Source organism: Coregonus clupeaformis, unplaced genomic scaffold, assembly GCF_020615455.1.
Source record: "Coregonus clupeaformis isolate EN_2021a unplaced genomic scaffold, ASM2061545v1 scaf0161, whole genome shotgun sequence".
NCBI classification, from domain to species: domain Eukaryota; kingdom Metazoa; phylum Chordata; class Actinopteri; order Salmoniformes; family Salmonidae; genus Coregonus; species Coregonus clupeaformis.
Window position 1 is genome coordinate 590,001 of NW_025533616.1, and position 21,926 is coordinate 611,926.

General features: G+C 48.5%; 1 protein-coding gene across 5 annotated transcripts in view; it reads left to right on the top strand.

Annotated features, from left to right (window-relative positions):
- The window catches only part of cd82b (CD82 molecule b), a 47,198-nt gene that overhangs the window by 14,479 nt on the left and 10,793 nt on the right, over positions 1 to 21,926 (top strand). For all 5 annotated transcript variants that reach the window (XR_005999013.2, XR_005999012.2, XR_005999014.2 and 2 more), the window contains 2 exons: positions 441 to 513; positions 16,098 to 16,222. Coding sequence is in view for 2 of the 5 variants with exons in the window: in XM_041873465.2 (XP_041729399.1) it covers positions 441 to 513; positions 16,098 to 16,222 (198 nt within the window). In the remaining 3 variants the exon portion in view is untranslated. The remainder of the gene's footprint in view (positions 1 to 440; positions 514 to 16,097; positions 16,223 to 21,926) is intronic.

The window sequence follows — 21,926 nt, forward strand, 5'->3', positions numbered from 1 at the left end:
TGGGAAACGGACCCTTTATGTGTTCAGCTAGTCTGAGTCTGATTGGGACTAGAGAGAGCCTGGTTTAGACTGTCAGTAAAATGAGGTTTCTCCACATCCACTGTCCTCCCTTGTCCTGCTGAGAGAGAGAGACCAAGAGAGATGGCGTGAGAGGATCTCATCAGTCCCAGATGAGAGAGGAGGGGAGAAGAGAGGGGAGAGACGAGAGAGGAGAGAAGAGAGGGGAGAGAGGAGAAGAGAGGAGAGGGGAGAGGAGAAGAGAGGAGACGGAGGAGAGGGGAGAGGAGAGGGGAGAGGAGAGGAGAGATACACTTTTCCAGTGTTTTATCTCACTGATCTGGTATGCACTGAGCTCTACATATTCAGTAGAATCTACTTGGCAGCCTATTATACTATAGTTACTGTAAAGCAACATTCGTGAATTTCTGTTTCCTCTGTAGATCTTCGGAGCATTGATCATGGGCTTTGGACTGTGGGTCCTTCTGGATAACCAGAGCTTCATCGCTGTTCTACGTAAGTTACACACACACACACACACACACACACACACACACACACACACACACACACACACACACACACACACACACACACACACACACACACACACAGCAGTCTGGTCTGATACTTGATACTTGTAAGTCAAAGTGAGGATTAAAAAGTGTGCTTGTCAGATCCTAAACCGTTGCTACCCCAGTCTGTGTCCAATCCTAAACCCTTAGCCCTAAACCCTTAGCCCAGTCTGTGCAGCTTATGTGGATTTCATCTTACTGGCCCCATTCCCACGAACCCCAAGGGAAAAGGGCTATTAACTCAGAGCAGAGGGATGTAAGCACTGAAACTAAAATGTGACCCTCAGCTGAAAGCATGTGGTACGCTGTGGTCGCTCAACCACTAGAAACTAGAAAGCCATGTGGTACGCTCAACCACTAGAAACTAGAAAGCATCTGGTCGCTCAACCACTAGAAATTAGAAAGCATGTGGTCGCTCAACCACTAGAAACTAGAAAGCATGTGGTCGCTCAACCACTAGAAACTAGAAAGCCATGTGGTCGCTCAACCACTAGAAACTAGAAAGCATGTGGTCGCTCAACCACTAGAAACTAGAAAGCCATGTGGTCGCTCAACCACTAGAAACTAGAAAGCATCTGGTCGCTCAACCACTAGAAACTAGAAAGCCATCTGGTCGCTCAACCACTAGAAACTAGAAAGCATCTGGTCGCTCAACCACTAGAAACTAGATAAACATATATTTTTGACGCATTCATTCCGCATGGTTACAGGGTTAAAACAGAAACAACTCAAAGGGTTAAGTTTAGGTATTAATTCCGACGGGGGATAGGTTAGGGCTATGATTTAGGGAAGGCTTAAAACAAAATAATTTAAAACAATGCGCTGGTTCCAGCAAGTATCATCAAGTATTCTAACGGCTTGCTAGAGCATTGTAAACTGCCGTGGCGCAGCGGTCTAAGCAGTGCTGGGCAATAGTTTTTACTTTTTTTGGCGAGCGCCGAGGAAGACATACAGTGCATTCGGAAAGTGTTCAGACCCCTCCCCTTTTTCCAAATTTTCTTACGTAACAGCGTTATTCTAAAATGGATTAAATAAAATGTTTTCCTCATCAATCTACACACAATACACCATAATGACAAAGCTAAAACAGGTTTTTAGACATTTTTGCAAATATATTGAAAATAAAAACAGAAATACCTTATTTACATAAGTTTTCAGAGCCTGTGCTATGAGACTCGAAATTGAGCTCAGGTGCATCCTGTTTCCGTTCATCATCCTTGAGATGTCTCTAATACTTGATTGGAGTCCACCTGTGGTAAATTAAATTGTTTGGACATGATTTGGAAAGGCACACACCTGTCTATATTAGGTCCCACAGTTGACAGTGCATGTCAGTGCAAAAACCAAGCCATGAGGTCGAAGAAATTGTCCATAGAGCTCCGAGACAGGATTGTGTCGAGGCACAGATCTGGGGAAGGGTACCAAAACATTTCTGCAGCATTGAAGGTCCCCAAGAACACAGTGGCCTACATCATTCTTAAATGGAAGAAATTTGGAACGACCAAGACTCTTCCTAGAGCTGGCCGCCCGGACAAACTGAGCAAACGAGGGAGAAGGGCTTTGGTCAGGGAGGTGACCAAGAACCCGATGGTCATTCTGACAGAGCTCCAGAGTTCCTCTGTGGAGATGGGAGAACCTTCCAGAAGAACAACCAGCTCTGCAGCACTCCACCAATCAGGCCTTTATGGTAAAGTGGCCAGACAGAAGCCACTCCTCAGTAAAAGGCACATGACAACCCACTTGGGGTTTGCCAAAAGGCACCTAAAGGACTTTCAGGCCATGAGAAACAAGATTCTCTGGTCTGATGAAACCAAGATTGAACTATTTTGCCTGAATGCTAAAGCGTCACGTCTGGAGGAAACCTGGCACCATCCCAACGGTGAGGCATGGTGGTGGCAGCATCATGCTGTGAGGATGTTTTTCAGTGGCAGGGACAGGGAGACTAGTCAGGATCGAGGCAAAGATGAACGGAGCAAAGTACAGAGAGATCCTCGATGAAAACTTTCCAACAGGACAATGACCCTAAGCACACAGCCAAGACAATGCAGGAGTGGCTTCGGGACAAGTCTCTGAATGTCCTTGAGTGGCCCAGCCAGAGCCTGGAGTTGAACCCGATTGAACATCTCTGGAGAGACCTGAAAATAGCTGTGCAGTGATGCTCCCCATCCAACCTGACAGAGCTTGAGAGGATCTGCAGAGAAGAATGGGAGAAACTCCCCAAATACAGGTTTGCCAAGCTTGTAGCGTCATACCCAAGAAGACTCCAGGCTGTAATCGCTGCCGAAGGTGCTTCAACAAAGTACTGAGTAAAGGGTCTGAATACTTATGTAAATCTATTATTTCAGTTTATAATTTGTAATAAACCTGTTTTTGCTTCGTCATTATGGGGTATTGTGTGTAGATTGATGAGGGGGAAAAACAATTGAATCTATTTTAGAATAAGGCTGTAAAGTAACAAAATGTGGAAAAGGTCAAGGTGTCTGAATACTTTCCGAATGCACTGTATGTAAAAGTTCTCAGGACCTTTTCAAATGTCCAAAATCGAAATCTATTTCTAGTGATCAGCCTGCTCACACACGCACACACATACACACACACACTCACCGGGTCGGCCACAGGGGGAAGCGACGGGCTCTTTCGATAGGCTAGTTATCAAGGCATCTCAAGGAGTCTCATCCTGTTTTAGAGGATAGCAGCTTACCTATTAACTCTGCTCATAGACAGTGTGTCACTTCCTTAAGAGTGTCCATATGCAGGTACACACACCTACACACAAACACAGATGTTGTCAGGTCTGTTTCGTGGTAACAGAGATGCCCACCACCATTCCTACGTTAGTTGCGCTGGTTTCTTAACGACAGCAAGTCAGTTGGAAGCCCACTGCAGTCTCACCCTAGCCTACAGAGAGCAGGCCAGCCAGGGAAACATGGATGGGAATGCTAACTACTATAAATCTGCCTGATTCATTCTAAATGTTTTCAGTGTGTTCAGCCTCAGCTGGAGCTGCAGTTGTCTCCCAGAGCCGTATTAGAGGAGTCACTCTTCTCAGCGATGATTATTTTCATTTTAAATCAACTTCTGATGCTTTTTTGTCACTTTCTTTTTAACTGCTTTGGAGATGTACATGTCTTGGAGAATAGTTCCATGCAACAGGAGGGTAGAGTACATCTCCCAGGACTGTTTTTCCTGCATACCTCTGGACATAATAGTAGTAGATCGTTTGAAATGATTAGTCAGTAGGTATTCCATCAACACGTTGTATATCTGGAGAGACCAGTGAGATCTGTCTCAGAGGGATAGGTGGAGTTGGAGAGACCAGTGAGATCTGTCTCAGAGGGTTAGGTGGAGTTGGAGAGACCGGACTTAGGGTAAAGCCAGTGGAAGATTCAGGGTTAAGGTGGAGTTGGAGAGACCAGTGAGATCTGTTTCAGAGGGTTAGGTGGAGTTGGAGAGACCAGTGAGATCTGTCTCAGAGGGTTAGGTGGAGTTGGAGTCTATATTTAGGGTGGAACGTCCATAGGGGCCTGAGTAATGAGATGCGACAAGTACCAACTCACCAGAACTGTGTTTCCCGGATCTCTCAGTGACTCATGGGTCCTCCTCTCTCTTCCCTGTGAAAAACGCACGCACGCACACACGCACGCACGCACACACACACTCACACACACACTCACACACATACACACCCAAACTGGAGCTGTTTCCCAGACCTCTCAGACTGGGTCCTCTCTCCTCTCTTGTCATGTATCACTGTACATGTCTCCCTCCAAAAAGAGGACTCTTCTCAAGGGACTTTCCTGGCCAAATAAAGGCTAAACGAACTATTTCACTGAGAGAGGGATATTCTGGAGTCTGGAATGACTGCCACTGCATCACGTCCCAAGGCCACTGACAGTTGAGTGGAGCCTGCTGTTTAGGCTGTCTTTAGCTGGGCTGGCATCCCCCACTGCTGATTTGGATCAGTTCCTCTCTGTTCATAGATTCTTATTCATTATTGATCTCAAATTGAAGACTGATGGTAGATCAGCACTCCTACTCTGAGACGTTTTGTGAATATGGGTCTGACTGGATGATCCGACCAAGGTCAGTGTCGAGCTTATCATTGGCCAGGAAGGAACATAACACAGAGCCCCCGCCCATTCTCTTTATCACCACCAGAACAGCGGCTCAGACCCACTGTTGTTTATTATCCAGCTGTTCCTACAGATTACATCCTGTATGCTTCCCCTGCTTCCTGGGACCTACCCTGAGGATATCCCCTCCTTCTCCTCCTCCATGGGACGGGGTACATCTACTCTTCTCCTCCTCTTCGTCCTCCTATCCATATCCCCTTTCTCCTCCTCCTCCTCCTGCTCTACAGAGCTACATCACAGTTCGTCGGGGCATGGACACTACAAGGTGTTGAAAGCGTTCCACAGGGATGCTGGCCCATGTTGACTACAATGCTTCCCACAGTTGTGTCAAGTTGGCTGGATGTCCTTTGGGTGGTAGATCATTCTTGATACACACAGGAAACTGTTGAGCGTGAAAAACCCAGCCACGTTGCAGTTCTTGACCCAAACCGGTGCACCTGACACCTACTACCATACCCTGTTCAAAGGCACTTAAATATTTTGTCTTGCCCACTCACCCTCTGAATGGCACACATACACAATCCATGTCTCAGTTGTCTCAATACTTAAAAAACCTTATTTAACCTGTCTCCTCCCCTTCATCTACACAGATTGAAGTGGATTTAACAAGTGGCCTCAATAAAGGATCATAGCTTTCACCTGGATTCACCTGATTAGTCTGTCATGGAAAGAGCAGGTGTTCTTAATGTTTCGTATACTCAGTGTACATTCATGCTACACACACAACAAATGCTCCTACCAGACTCTTATTTACTATTGCTAATACTGCGCTATTTAACCCCCTAGAGTCGATTGACACACCGGTGCCTCAATCTAAGTTACATAACAAAAAAACACATCTGCCTGTGTCACAAAGCTAGAGTGCTGTTTGTCAGACCGTGAGACATCCCGAAAATCGGTCTTACATTTTTACATTTTAGTCATTTAGCAGACGCTCTTATCCAGAGCGACTTACAGTTAGTGAGTGCATACATTTTTCATACTGGCCCCCCGTGGGAAACGAACCCACAACCCTGGCGTTGCAAGCGCCGCGCTCTACCGACTGAGCTACAGGGGACTTTTACGTCTTCTCACGTAAACGTCTGTAGTGTACGAACGTTTTGACGTACACATTATTATGACCACACTATGGAAAGGGGAGACTCTCATGAACACTCCCACAAGTGTCAGGAGACTCGCCTGAAGTCGGTACCGTCGATGTGCCAACCTCTGTTTGGTGGCGTCCGAACCGTTTGGGCTACAAAAAAAACGAATGGAAGTAAGGATGTAGTTTTGTGCCAACCCCAAAAAGGGGTTAAATATGTGTTAAAAAAAACAACTAAATATTTCCAGAGTTTTTTTTTATATCTCCTAGATTTAGGACACACGTCAACCATGTTTTTTATGATTCGTTTTTTGACCATCCTTTTTGCCATTTATGAATGTGTTATTCAATGCATTTCTATAGGCTTTAGTAGTAAAGGCCAAAATCTATATTTTATCCACAAAAAATACCTTAAGAGGTCCTAAAATTCAAAGTCAAATAGCTAAATGATCCATGGTATGACCATCTTAAAACAATTCTATATGTCAACTTAGAACCCCCCCTCCCCCAACATCTTAGACTCTGAAGAATGAAACACTTGCCCCCCCCAATCCCTCCTCTTCCCCAATATACGTGTAAATATTAGACTATAAATGATGCCTTCCTGTATTATACAGTGGGGGAAAAAAGAATTTAGTCAGCCACCAATTGTGCAAGTTCTCCCACTTAAAAAGATGAGAGAGGCCTGTAATTTTCATCATAGGTACACGTCAACTATGACAGACAAATTGAGAAGAAAAAAATCCAGATAATCACATTGTAGGATTTTTAATGAATTTATTTGCAAATTATGGTGGAAAATAAGTATTTGGTCACCTACAAACAAGCAAGATTTCTGGCTCTCACAGACCTGTAACTTCTTCTTTAAGAGGCTCCCCTGTCCTCCAATTGGTGGCTGACTAAATACTTTTTTCCCCCACTGTACTTATGCTAAAATGTTTATTCTATTCTACTGAGCCATTTACTTTATGTTCGTATACTTATCTTTTATTAATTCTTATTGTTGTTACATTGTCCAGAAGGAACCTGCAAGTAAGCATTTCGTTGGACAGTGTATACCATGCGTATCCTGTACATACGACTAGTAAAACTTTAAAATTGAAACTCTCCCACAGAGGACCCCTCAGACGTTATTGGTCTAATGACTGAAGCCTTGTGAAAACAGGATCACTGTGTGTTTACAGTTTCCATTTTCTATAGGTTATATTAATAGAACGGTGTGCAGCTGTTCCACCATGTTAGGGGTCTTGGGAATGTTTTCATTGTCCCCCCCCCCTTATTCTTTAGCTGAAGGATCAACTTCCCTTTCTGAATGTTTTCTTCTTTCCAAAAGTATTTTCACTTTTTATTGGATGGAGACGTTAGAGAGAGAGACAGGAAAGTTAGGAGGAGAGATGGTGTGTTGTAATGGCGTGGGCAGCTACTTTAACCACTAGGCCACCTCGTCTCAGCCCACGCTGAATGTTCTCTCTCTATCAGAGCCACACTGTCACCATAGTGACAAGAAACACACGAGTTCCATCATCGGAGCGGCTCGCCAAAACACAGCTTGGTGTATTTTTTAAACAAAAGAGCTTGGCCTTGGTTAGGGTGCGATATTACAGATGATAACTGCCAAAACACAGTGTGAAGATACGCTGTGATAAGATGTGTAGGTTATAGAAAGCTTACTGAGTTAGAAACGTGATATATTAGATCCATACTACAGGTTGAATTTGGGTTCGATGTCAAATTGCTGCATTATCAGTTTAGCGTTATCAGGGATTTTTTTTCTTCAGTTTACAGTTAGCCTACACTTGTTAGACTCAAACAAGTTAAAAATGAGGTAAAAATGTGGTATATTTTATCAATCTTACAGGTTGAATTTGAGTTTGATGTCAAGTCGCTGTGTTTAATTCGAAGCATTCATTTTGTTTCTCTGTATACAGATTAAATACATGGAAATGTAGAAATGTTTATGCAACGAACCCTGCTATGTGTGAACTGCTGTCTTTAAAGGGCACTATAGCTCACTGAAACCTGGTGGTTTCCACTGAAACTTCCATTTAAAGAGACAGTAGGGCTATAGTGAATAGGGTGCCATTTGGAACGAAGCTCTAAACTGTATTTTTTAAATGGAAGTTTCCATGGAAACCACCAGAGGAACTTTTTCTGAAGTTCCAATGGAAGGAGACAGGCATGGAAACCTGCCATGTTACAAGACAGACCAGAACACATGCTGAACACTGCTTTTAGCTACATAACCACTAGAGATTCCACACAGAGGAGTGTGCACCTGCTTCTAAAGCACTGCAACACAGATGTGCATTCTGAAAATAGTTACTAGTCCTAAAGGCTTTGAGAACGTCCTACTTTTAGAATGTATCGAGCTGTGAAAGGAAGTGTGCATCCTTGCAAGTTTCAGTGTTTTTGTTTGCTACGTTTTCTGTCACCAACGATCCTTGTCAGAGTTAGGAAGTATTTGACTGATCTCTGTCAGGCCCACTGCAGCCCTTACTTCACATGCTTTGAGTCGTACAGTGCAGTACGCAAGTGTTCATAACAACTGCTCCTCTCTCTCTATCTCTGCCGTGGGTCTGTGTTTTGTGGTGAGAGGATGCTGTCGGCTGACACCTAGTGATGTAGGACACGTGTAGCTTACATCTGTGTTCTCTGTGTGTAACAACTCTTTCACAGGAACCCTGTAACTAGCCCTTCTGTAACTAGCCCTTCTGTAACTAGCCCTTCTGTAACTATCCCTTCTGTAACTAGCCCTTCTGTAACTAGCCCTTCTGTAACTAGCCTTTCTGTAACTAACCCTTCTGTAACTAACCCTTCTGTAACTAACTCTTCTGTAACTAGACCTTCTGTAACTAATCCTTCTGTAACTAGCCGTTCTGTAACTAGACCTTCTGTAACTAGACCTTCTGTAACTAGACCTTCTGTAACTAGCCCTTCTGTAACTAGCCCTTCTGTAACTAGCCTTTCTGTAACTAACCCTTCTGTAACTAACCCTTCTGTAACTAACTCTTCTGTAACTAGACCTTCTGTAACTAATCCTTCTGTAACTAGCCGTTCTGTAACTAGACCTTCTGTAACTAGACCTTCTGTAACTAGCCCTTCTGTAACTAGCCCTTCTGTAACTAGCCCTTCTGTAACTAGCCCTTCTGTAACTAGCCCTTCTGTAACTAATCCTTCTGTAACTAGCCGTTCTGTAACTAGACCTTCTGTAACTAATCCTTCTGTAACTAGCCGTTCTGTAACTAGACCTTCTGTAACTAGACCTTCTGTAACTAGACCTTCTGTAACTAGCCCTTCTGTAACTAACTCTTCTGTAACTAATCCTTCTGTAACTAGCCCTTCTGTAACTAGCCCTTCTGTAACTAATCCTTCTGTAACTAGACCTTCTGTAACTAGACCTTCTGTAACTAGACCTTCTGTAACTAGCCCTTCTGTAACTAACTCTTCTGTAACTAACTCTTCTGTAACTAACTCTTCTGTAACTAGCTCTTCTGTAACTAACTCTTCTGTAACTAGCTCTTCTGTAACTAACTCTTCTGTAACTAACTCTTCTGTAACTAGCTCTTCTGTAACTAACTCTTCTGTAACTAGCTCTTCTGTAACTAACTCTTCTGTAACTAGCCCTTCCCAGCATTGATCACTGGAACTATGTGCGCACACACACACACACACACACACACACACACACACACACACACACACACACACACACACACACACACACACACACACACACACACACACACACACACATACACACTGACTGGATATAGATCGGTGTGTGTGTGTGTATGTTACAACCCCATAAATGATTGTTCTCAGCCACATAGAATCAGTGTAAATCAGGTGTCCTGTACATAGTAGTAGGCATGGCTAGACCCTCCCTGAGAGACCCAGGCCTTTTCATTATTCTCTAACCACTGACGGACGTATGCATGTTGGTTATATGTGTGTGGATATAGACCTATATAGAACCAGGCCATGAGGGTGTGTGTGTTTATGTATGACTGAAGTGGGGTTGCATATACTGTTTCTGTAAACTATAGCTACACGTACACGCATTGATGTACATATACACTGTGATGTCACGAGAGGCTGTGTCCTGGAGGGACGTTACATCCCCCTGAGATGGCTGCAAACCCAGACAGCTATGGCTCCATCTGCTGGTATGGTCGGGAACTCCACCCCTCTATGGCCAATCTTCCCACGCAGCTGAAACAAATCAGGAGCTGATGAGCTGAAGGTTTGGGAAGGGAAGAGACACACGAGGGGAGTGTGTGGGGGGTGAAGAGACACAGTCTCAAGCTGGGCTCTCTGGAGGACAAGAGTGCTGCACGTCCACTTCCATGAGGAATATAAGGATTTGGAGATACTTACCTTTGGGAAATACTCACCTTTGGATATATGCACCTGTGGAAATACGTGAGAGACATTTTTAAGGACTTTTTGCTGGGTTGGCCACTAGCTGCAACGTGGACTACAGTAAGGCTGGGGGAAAAGTTATCTGAGCGAGTGAGAATTATGATTTTGGATGTGGAAGAGACATCCCTGAACTGTTAACCCTTAAAGAGCCACAAGAGAACAGAATTTGGTTATATTTTCGTTAATTTCCAAGACCTATAATAAAATCCTTGTTTTGTTTGAACCTTGTCTCCTTGCACTACTTGAGCAATCCCGCTTTGAAAGCTGTGTAGCCTCTCGTGACATCACAGATGGTGGAGAATACAGGCACGCTCAAGCGTTAATAGTGCATGTCAGAGGAGGATACCGAAGGTTTGATCACCCAGTTTTCCAAGTTGGCCGTAGGCCCCGCCGACTGAAATGGAGGACATATTGAAAGCCCTTGTTGCTGGCCAGCAAGCCCAGATGCAAGTAAACGTGGCTCTCTTGGAGGAGCAAAAGAAAGCCAACCTTCTGAAGGCAGAGGAAATTGCAGTTGCAGAGACAGAGGGTGGTCCAAAATACCCGCCCAATAAAGGCAAGTGACTTTATATCTAAGATGGGAGCTACCGATGACATTGAGGCATACCTGCATGCATTTGAGGCCACGGCCACTAGGGAAGCCTGGCCCAAGCAACAGTGGGTTGGTCTGTTAGCCCCCTTTCTAACCGGGGAATCGCTGAATGCTGTCCGGGACCTGGGCCCTGACCAGGTTACTGACTATGATGCCCTGAAGTCTGAGATCCTCAGCAGATATGGACTCACAAAGTTTGGTATGGCCCAGCGCTTTCACAGCTGGACCTTCCAACCAGACCAACCTCCCCGGGCGCAGATGCATGAACTTGTCCGAATCGCAAGGAAATGGCTGGATCCGCAGAGGAATACAGCAGCGGCGGTGGTGGAGGCCGTTGTGGTGGATCGTTACCTACGCGCCCTGCCTTATGAGGCAAAACGGTTCATCAGTCAACAGGCCTTGACCACGGCTGATCTGACCGTGGAAGCTGTGGAAAAGTACCAGGCCACAGCGGAGATGCTGAATGCTTCCCGAAAAGACCCCAGGAGTGCGGCCCCACCACAAATGGGAAGAACCCGTCCAAAGGACCCCAAGGTCTCGAACCCAGCCACGTCAGGACTTATCCGGCTCCAGGGGGAGCCAGAAACCAGGCGGGTCCAAGAAGAGTACACCAGGAGGGGAAACTTCGACAGTGTTACCGGTGTGGGGGAGATGGGACATATCTCCTGGCAGTGTGGGAAACCAGCCGATGAACCTATGCCCACTGGCGGAGTCCTCCAGCTCAGCACCCACACACCGTTTTGCCTCGCTCTTGGGAGTCGTAGATGGCGGCCCAGATCGACCCCCCCACCTGCCCGGTAACTGTGAATCACCATGATGTGGAGGCCTTACTGGATTCTGGTAGCCGGGCCACCCTGGTGCGTAAGGATTTGGTGGGCCCAACGTGTCTGACCCCCGGGGAAAGTCCTCCCAGTTTCCTGTGTCCATGGGGACACCAGAGAATACCCCATTACTGAACTTACAATGACCAGCACACGGGGAACCATACACACGACGGCGGGGTGGTTGATTCCTCCCCGTCCCTGTCCTAATTGGACGAGACTGCCCAGCCTTTACCCACTCTGGAGAGAGTCTCAGGAGAGGGATAACCCTTGAGTACCTCGGAAACGGAGAGGCAAGACTCATCCTGGGAAGGCTCCGATGCAATCCTCCGGAAGTTACTCACTCCCGCCCGGGCTCTGATAGGGATGGCAGGTGCCCAGACCGACACAGAGACGGAGCTACAGAATCTGGACAAAGAACTGTCTGGTCTGAAGGGGACCGCTGAGAGGTATCGTTTGTTAAAGCAACAGTTAGACATGAAGACAGAAGAGTTAGATATCCTCCAGGCTAAACTCCAACAGAGCTCCTTCCATAAGCAACAGGAGGAGCTGGAGAGGCTGCGCAGGACCATCGAGGAGTGTGAGGAGACCCTGCGAGAGTAAGGAGGTCCAGAAGAAGGCAGAGGAGAAGTACAAGGTGTTGGAGAACAAGATGAAGAATGCGGAGGCAGAGAGAGAGAAGGAACTGAAAGCTGCTCAACAGAAGCTAAACTCTGCTAAAACCAAGGCTGATGCGTTCAGTAAGAAACTCAAGGAGAGACAACAGGAGGCTGAGTCCCTGGTCCTAGAGTTGGAGGAGTTGAAGAGAGAGCAGGCTGGCAAGCACCACGGCAATGCGGACGCCCTCCCGGCGTGATGCCTTCTTCGCTGCACTGACGAGGACGTCGGTCCCGAGGAGGGGGATGTGTGATGTCACGAGAGGCTGTGTCCTGGAGGGACGTTACATCCCCCCTGAGATGGCTGCAAACCCAGACAGCTATGGCTCCATCTGCTGGTATGGTCGGGAACTCCACCCCCTCTATGGCCAATCTTCCCACGCAGCTGAAACAAATCAGGAGCTGATGAGCTGAAGGTTTGGAAGGGAAGAGACACACTGAGGGAGGTGTGGGGGGTGAAGAGACACAGTCTCCAAGCTGGGCTCTCTGAGGACAAGAGTGCTGCACGTCCCACTTCCATGAGGAATATAAGGATTTGGAGATACTTACCTTTGGGAAATACTCACCTTTGGATATATGCACCTGTGGAAATACGTGAGAGACATTTGGAAGGACTTTTTGCTGGGTTGGCTACTAGCTGCAACGTGACTACAGTAAGGCTGGGGAAAAGTTATCTGAGCGAGTGAGAATTATGATTTTGGATGTGGAAGAGACATCCCTGAACTGTTAACCCTTAAAGAGCCACAAGAGAACAGAATTTGGTTATATTTTCGTTAATTTCCCAAGACCTATAATAAAATCCTTGTTTTGTTTGAACCTTGTCTCCTTGCACTACTTGAGCAATCCCGCTGAAAGCTGTGTAGCCTCTCGTGACATCACAACACACATTGATGTACATATACACACATTGATGTACACTACCAGTCAAAAGTTTGGACAAGCCTACTCATTCAAGGGTTTTTCTTAATTGTTTTACTATTTTCTACATTGTAGAATAATAGTGAAGACATCAAAACTATGAAATAACACACATTGAATCATGTAGTAACCAAAAAAGTGTTAAACAAATCAAAATATATTTTATATTTGAGATTCTTCAAATAGCCACCCTTTGCCTTGATGACAGCTTTGCACACTCGTGGCATTCTCTCAACCAGCTTCATGAGGTGGTCACCTGGAATGCATTTCAATTAACAGGTGTGCCTTCTTAAAAGTTAATTTGTGGAATTTCTTTCCTTCTTAATGCGTTTGAGCCAATCAGTTGTGTTGTGGCAAGGTAGGGGGGGTATTCAGAAGATAGCCCTATTTGGTAAAAGACCAAGTCTATATTATGGCAAGAACAGCTTAAATAAGCAAAGAGAAACGACAGTCCATCATTACTTTAAGACATGAAGGTCAGTCAATAAAGGGAAATCTTAACAACTTTCCAAAGTTTCTTCAAGTGCAGTCGCAAAAATGATCAAGCACTATGATGAAACTGGCTCTCATGAGGACCGCCACAGGAATGGAAGACCCAGAGTTACCTCTGCTTCAGAGGATAAGTTCATTAGAATTACCAGCCTCAGAAATTGCAGCCCAAATAAATGCTTCACAGAGTTCAAGTAACAGACACATCTCAACATCAACTGTTCAGAGGAGACTGTGTGAATCAGGCCTTCATGGTCGAATTGCTGCAAAGAAACCACTACTGAAGGACACCAATAAGAAACACGAGCAATGGACATTAGACCGGTGGAAATCTGTCCTTTGGTCTGATGATTTATGGTTCCAACCGCCGTGTCTTTGTGAGACGCAGTGTAGGTGAACAGATGATCTCTGCATGTATAGTTCCAACCGTGAAGCATGGAGGAGGAGGTGTGATGGTGTGGGGGTGCTTTGCTGGTGACACTGTCTGTGATTTATTTAGAATTCAAGGCACACTTAACCAGCATGGCTACCACAGCATTCTGCAGCGATACGCCATCCCATCTGGTTTGGGCTTAGTGGGACTATCATTTGTTTTTCAACAGGACAATAACCCAACACACCTCCAGGCTGTGTAAGGGCTATTTGTTTTTCAACAGGACAATGACCCAACACATCTCCAGGCTGTGTAAGGGCTATTTGACCAAGAAGGAGAGTGATGGAGTGCTGCATCAGATGACCTGGCCTCCACAATCCCCCCGACCTCAACCAAATTGAGATGGTTTGGGATGAGTCGGACCGTAGAGTGAAGGAAAAGCAGCCAACAAGTGCTCAGCATATGTGGGAACTCCTTCAAGACTGTTGGAAAAGCGTTCCAGGTGAAGCTGGTTGAGAGAATGCCTAGAGTGTGCAAAGCTGTCATCAATGCAAAGGGTTGTATTTTAAGTATCTCAAATATAAAATATGTTTTGATTTGTTTAACACTTTTTTGGTTACTACATCAATCAATGAATCAATCAAATTGTATTTATAAAGCCCTTTTTACATCAGCAGATGTTACAAAGTGCTGTACAGAAACCCAGCCTAAAACCCCAAACAGCAAGCAATGCAGATGTAGAAGCATGGTGGCTAGGAAAAACTCCCTAGAAAGGCAGAAACCTAGGAAGAAACCTAGAGAGGAACCAGGCTCTGAGGGGTGGCCAGTTCTCTTCTGGCTGTGCCGGGTGGAGATTATAACAGTACATGGCCATTAAGGCCAGATTTGTCTCCAAGATGTTCAAACGTTTATAGATGACCAGCAGGGTCAAAAAATAATCACAGTGGTTGTAGAGGTTGCAACAGGTCAGTACATCAGGAGTACATGATTCCATTTGTGTTATTTCATAGTTTTGATGTCTTCACTATTATTCTACAATGTAGAAAATAGTAAAAATTAAGAAAAACCCTTGAATTAATAGGTGTTCTAAAACCTTTGACACATTGATGTACATATACACATTGATGTACATACGCTCACTTTAGTTTAGTTTTATTACATTGCCATACTGTATGGTTTCACTGGGATTGTTTAGAGTCCCTTATGGTAATCTATACGAGCACTGTTTATGAGATGCCAAGAATATGGACGTCTGTAGGATGTTAAATAAGTCATTGTGCTCTGTGAGCCAATGCTTTGAAGTGGTTATGTTTTATCTGTGGAGCAATGTGTCTGGTTGATTTTTTTCAGTATTATTATTGTATTATTATAAGTATTTTTCATGGGTTAGGAAAGTTAAGGGTTATTATATGATAGTAGGCCTCTCTGGATCTCTCTGGCTTCAGACCCAGAGTGAGTTGGAGCCGTGTCCCAGAGCTCTGAGCCAGGCTTCATTCCAGACAGAGACAGGGCCTCTCTGGTTCTCCTGACCTCAGACCCAGAGTGAGTTGGAGCCGTGTCCCAGAGCTCTGAGCCAGGCTTCATTCCGGACGGGGACAACAGCTCTCCGGAGCTTACCCTCAGCCAAGGGAATCTATCCATCTCCTCTTCATTCGTCTGCTCCAGCCTTGCTCTCTCTCTGGTCTCTGGTGTGTTGTTATAACTCTGGTAGAGAACACTGCTGGAATGTTTAGAATGCAACTTGCTCCATGGTGGACCGCATTGCTTGACTTGACATAGCCTGTGTTACTACTACTAAATGAACAGGTTACACGGTACCTGACCTGCCACATGTGCATATTTCATTGTATAGGGTTGGTTATGTGTACAGGGTTGGTCAGGTGATTTAAATGTGTGGGCTAGATTGAGTCATGGACAAAAAATCACTTTCAATGGAGACCCTCCATTCTGTGTAGTTTAGGATGATATCGGAGCCTGGTTCAGTAGGTGATGTTGTGGGCTGAATGTTTAACCCGTTCGTGTATGTCTTCTCTACAGAGGAGGAGTCCACCACTCTGAAGGTAGCGTCCTATATTCTGATCACTGTGGGGTCTCTCTCCATGGTCATGGGCTTCCTGGGCTGTATAGGAGCCATCTACGAGATACGCTGCATGCTGGGCCTGGTGAGTAAACGCACATCCACACTGCTAACACGCTCATCTTTAAAAAAATTACCCGGCTCTCACAGGGACTTGTTCCTTCACCGCAATGCTGTAAAAGGTTGGGGCAGGATGTAGAGTGATGTTGAAGTTATGTCACAATGCTCTAAGCTGCTGCAGTGAGCTACAATTGTAGCTAAGATATCCACATGAAACATTGTGTTGAATAGGGTTAGTTAGAACTAGACTACAAGCTCAGCTCAGTGTGTGAACACCTGGTGCTGTTTGGTCCAATGAGCTTGGGTTGTTATGAACACCTGGTGCTGTTTGGTCCAATGAGCTTGGGTTGTTAGTATAATACCATCCTCCTGACTGACTACTGGGTCTGTCGTCAAGAGCAGCCGTATGTGTGGATTATTAATGTGAGGGGGTTACAGAGAGGGGTGAGGTGGTTACAGAGAGGGGTGAGGAGGTTACAGAGAGGGGTGAGGAGGTTACAGAGAGGGGTGAGGTGGTTACAGAGAGGGGTGAGGAGGTTACAGAGAGGGGTGAGGAGGTTACAGAGAGGGGTGAGGAGGTTACAGAGAGGGGTGAGGAGGTTACAGAGAGGGGTGAGGGAGCGGTTACAGAGAGGGGTGAGGAGGTTACAGAGAGGGGGGAGGGGCGGTTACAGAGAGGGGTGAGGAGCGGTTACAGAGAGGGGTGAGGAGCGGTTACAGAGAGGGGTGAGGAGCGGTTACAGAGAGGGGTGAGGAGCGGTTACAGAGAGGGGTGAGGAGCGGTTACAGAGAGGGGTGAGGAGCGGTTACAGAGAGGGGTGAGGAGCGGTTACAGAGAGGGGTGAGGAGGTTACAGAGAGGGGTGAGGAGCGGTTACAGAGAGGGGTGAGGAGCGGTTACAGAGAGGGGTGAGGAGGTTACAGAGAGGGGTGAGGAGCGGTTACAGAGAGGGGTGAGGAGGTTACAGAGAGGGGGTGAGGAGCGGTTACAGAGAGGGGTGAGGAGCGGTTACAGAGAGGGGTGAGGAGCGGTTACAGAGAGGGGTGAGGAGCGGTTACAGAGAGGGGTGAGGAGCGGTTACAGAGAGGGGGTGAGGAGGTTACAGAGAGGGGTGAGGAGCGGTTACAGAGAGGGGTGAGGAGCGGTTACAGAGAGGGGTGAGGAGCGGTTACAGAGAGGGGTGAGGAGCGGTTACAGAGAGGGGTGAGGAGCAGTTACAGAGAGGGGTGAGGAGCGGTTACAGAGAGGGGGTGAGGAGCGGTTACAGAGAGGGGTGAGGAGCGGTTACAGAGAGGGGTGAGGAGCGGTTACAGAGAGGGGTGAGGAGCGGTTACAGAGAGGGGTGAGGAGCGGTTACAGAGAGGGGGTGAGGAGCGGTTACAGAGAGGGGTGAGGAGGTTACAGAGAGGGGTGAGGATTGGTTACAGAGAGGGTGAGGAGCGGTTACAGAGAGGGGTGAGGAGCGGTTACAGAGAGGAGTGAGGAGCGGTTACAGAGAGGGGGTGAGGAGGTTACAGAGAGGGGTGAGGAGGTTACAGAGAGGGGGTGAGGAGGTTACAGAGAGGGGGTGAGGAGGTTACAGAGAGGGGTGAGGAGCGGTTACAGAGAGGGGTGAGGAGGTTACAGAGAGGGGTGAGGAGCGGTTACAGAGAGGAGTGAGGAGGTTACAGAGAGGGGTGAGGAGGTTACAGAGAGGGGTGAGGAGGTTACAGAGAGGGGGTGAGGAGGTTACAGAGAGGGGTGAGGTGGTTACAGAGAGGGGTGAGGGAGGTTACAGAGAGGGGTGAGGAGGGTTACAGAGAGGGGGTGAGGACGGTTACAGAGAGGGGTGAGGAGGTTACAGAGAGGGGTGAGGAGCGGTTACAGAGAGGGGTGAGGAGCGGTTACAGAGAGGGGTGAGGAGCGGTTACAGAGAGGGGTGAGGGAGGTTACAGAGAGGGGGTGAGGAGCGGTTACAGAGAGGGGTGAGGAGCGGTTACAGAGAGGGGGTGAGGAGCGGTTACAGAGAGGGGTGAGGAGCGGTTACAGAGAGGGGTGAGGAGCGGTTACAGAGAGGGGTGAGGAGCGGTTACAGAGAGGGGTGAGGAGCGGTTACAGAGAGGGGTGAGGAGCGGTTACAGAGAGGGGTGAGGAGCGGTTACAGAGAGGGGTGAGGAGCGGTTACAGAGAGGGGTGAGGATTGGTTACAGAGAGGGGTGAGGAGCGGTTACAGAGAGGGGTGAGGATTGGTTACAGAGAGGGGTGAGGAGCGGTTACAGAAAGGAGTGAGGAGCGGTTACAGAGAGGGGTGAGGAGGTTACAGAGAGGGGTGAGGAGGTTACAGAGAGGGGTGAGGGTGGTTACAGAGAGGGGGTCAGGAGGTTACAGAGAGGGGTGAGGAGCGGTTACAGAGAGGGGTGAGGGAGGTTACAGAGAGGGGTGAGGAGCGGTTACAGAGAGGGGTGGAGGAGGTTACAGAGAGGGGTGAGGAGGTTACAGAGAGGGGTGAGGAGGTTACAGAGAGGGGTGAGGATTGGTTACAGAGAGGGGTGAGGGATTGGTTACAGAGAGGGGTGAGGAGGTTACAGAGAGGGGGTGAGGAGAGGTTACAGAGAGGGGTGAGGAGCGGTTACAGAGAGGGGTGAGGAGGTTACAGAGAGGGGGTGAGGAGGTTACAGAGAGGGGTGAGGAGGGTTACAGAGAGGGGTGAGGAGGTTACAGAGAGGGGTGAGGATTGGTTACAGAGAGGGGTGAGGATTGGTTACAGAGAGGGGTGAGGAGGTTACAGAGAGGGGTGAGGAGAGGTTACAGAGAGGGGTGAGGAGCGGTTACAGAGAGGGGTGAGGAGGTTACAGAGAGGGGGTGAGGAGGTTACAGAGAGGGGGTGAGGAGGTTACAGAGAGGGGTGAGGATTGGTTACAGAGAGGGGGTGAGGAGCGGTTACAGAGAGGGGTGAGGAGGTTACAGAGAGGGGGTGAGGAGAGGTTACAGAGAGGGGTGAGGAGCGGTTACAGAGAGGGGTGAGGAGGTTACAGAGAGGGGTGAGGAGGTTACAGAGAGGGGGTGAGGAGGTTACAGAGAGGGGGTGAGGAGGTTACAGAGAGGGGTGAGGATTGGTTACAGAGAGGGGGTGAGGATTGGTTACAGAGAGGGGTGAGGAGGTTACAGAGAGGGGTGAGGAGAGGTTACAGAGAGGGGTGAGGAGCGGTTACAGAGAGGGGTGAGGAGGTTACAGAGAGGGGTGAGGAGGTTACAGAGAGGGGTGAGGAGGTTACAGAGAGGGGTGAGGAGCGGTTACAGAGAGGGGGTGAGGAGGTTACAGAGAGGGGTGAGGAGCGGTTACAGAGAGGAGTGAGGAGGTTACAGAGAGGGGTGAGGAGGTTACAGAGAGGGGTGAGGAGGTTACAGAGAGGGGTGAGGATTGGTTACAGAGAGGGGTGAGGATTGGTTACAGAGAGGGGTGAGGAGGTTACAGAGAGGGGTGAGGAGAGGTTACAGAGAGGGGTGAGGAGCGGTTACAGAGAGGGGTGAGGAGGTTACAGAGAGGGGTGAGGAGGTTACAGAGAGGGGTGAGGATTGGTTACAGAGAGGGGGTGGGGTGGTTACAGAGAGGGGTGAGGAGAGGTTACAGAGAGGGGTGAGGAGCGGTTACAGAGAGGGGTGAGGAGGTTACAGAGAGGGGTGAGGAGGTTACAGAGAGGGGTGAGGATTGGTTACAGAGAGGGGTGAGGATTGGTTACAGAGAGGGGTGAGGAGGTTACAGAGAGGGGTGAGGAGAGGTTACAGAGAGGGGTGAGGAGCGGTTACAGAGAGGGGTGAGGAGGTTACAGAGAGGGGTGAGGAGGTTACAGAGAGGGGTGAGGAGGTTACAGAGAGGGGTCAGGATTGGTTACAGAGAGGGGTGAGGAGCGGTTACAGAGAGGGGTGAGGAGGTTACAGAGAGGGGTGAGGAGAGGTTACAGAGAGGGGTGAGGAGCGGTTACAGAGAGGGGGTGAGGGAGGTTACAGAGAGGGGGTGAGGAGGTTACAGAGAGGGGTGAGGAGGTTACAGAGAGGGGTGAGGATTGGTTACAGAGAGGGTGAGGAGGTTACAGAGAGGGGTGAGGAGAGGTTACAGAGAGGGGTGAGGAGCGGTTACAGAGAGGGGTGAGGAGGTTACAGAGAGGGGTGAGGAGGTTACAGAGAGGGGTGAGGAGGTTACAGAGAGGGGTGAGGATTGGTTACAGAGAGGGGTGAGGATTGGTTACAGAGAGGGGTGAGGAGCGGTTACAGAGAGGGGTGAGGAGCGGTTACAGAGAGGGGTGAGGAGCGGTTACAGAGAGGGGTGAGGAGCGGTTACAGAGAGGGGTGAGGAGCGGTTAGAGAGAGGGGGTGAGGAGCGGTTACAGAGAGGGGTGAGGAGCGGTTACAGAGAGGGGTGAGGAGCGGTTACAGAGAGTGGTGAGGAGCGGTTACAGAGAGGGGTGAGGAGCGGTTACAGAGAGGGGTGAGGAGCGGTTTCAGAGAGGGGTGAGGAGCGGTTACAGAGAGGGGTGAGGAGCGGTTACAGAGAGGGGTGAGGAGCGGTTACAGAGAGGGGTGAGGAGCGGTTACAGAGAGGGGTGAGGAGCGGTTACAGAGAGGGGTGAGGAGCCGGTTTCAGAGAGGGGGTGAGGAGCGGTTACAGAGAGGGGTGAGGAGCGGTTACAGAGAGGGGTGAGGAGCGGTTACAGAGAGGGGTGAGGATTGGTTACAGAGAGGGGTGAGGAGCGGTTACAGAGAGGGGTGAGGAGCGGTTACAGAGAGGGGTGAGGAGCGGTTACAGAGAGGAGTGAGGAGCGGTTACAGAGAGGGGTGAGGAGGTTACAGAGAGGGGTGAGGAGGTTACAGAGAGGGGTGAGGAGGTTACAGAGAGGGGGTGAGGAGCGGTTACAGAGAGGGGTGAGGAGGTTACAGAGAGGGGGTGAGGAGCGGTTACAGAGAGGAGTGAGGAGGTTACAGAGAGGGGGTGAGGAGGTTACAGAGAGGGGTGAGGATTGGTTACAGAGAGGGGTGAGGATTGGTTACAGAGAGGGGTGAGGAGGTTACAGAGAGGGGTGAGGAGAGGTTACAGAGAGGGGTGAGGAGCGGTTACAGAGAGGGGTGAGGAGGTTACAGAGAGGGGTGAGGAGGTTACAGAGAGGGGTGAGGAGGTTACAGAGAGGGGTGAGGAGGTTACAGAGAGGGGTGAGGAGGTTACAGAGAGGGGTGAGGATTGGTTACAGAGAGGGGGTGAGGATTGGTTACAGAGAGGGGGTGAGGAGAGGTTACAGAGAGGGGTGAGGGAGAGGTTACAGAGAGGGGGTGAGGAGCGGTTACAGAGAGGGGTGAGGAGGTTACAGAGAGGGGTGAGGATTGGTTAGAGAGAGGGGTGAGGATTGGTTACAGAGAGGGGTGAGGAGGTTACAGAGAGGGGTGAGGAGCGGTTACAGAGAGGGGTGAGGAGCGGTTACAGAGAGGGGTGAGGAGCGGTTACAGAGAGGGGGTGAGGAGCGGTTACAGAGAGGGGTGAGGAGCGGTTACATAGAGGGGTGAGGAGCGGTTTCAGAGAGGGGTGAGGAGCGGTTACAGAGAGGGGTGAGGAGCGGTTTCAGAGAGGGGTGAGGAGCGGTTACAGAGAGGGGTGAGGAGCGGTTACAGAGAGGGGTGAGGAGGTTACAGAGAGGGGTGAGGATTGGTTACAGAGAAGATAAGCCTGAGAGCTTTAGGGGTGTTCTGAGGGGAGAGGGGGG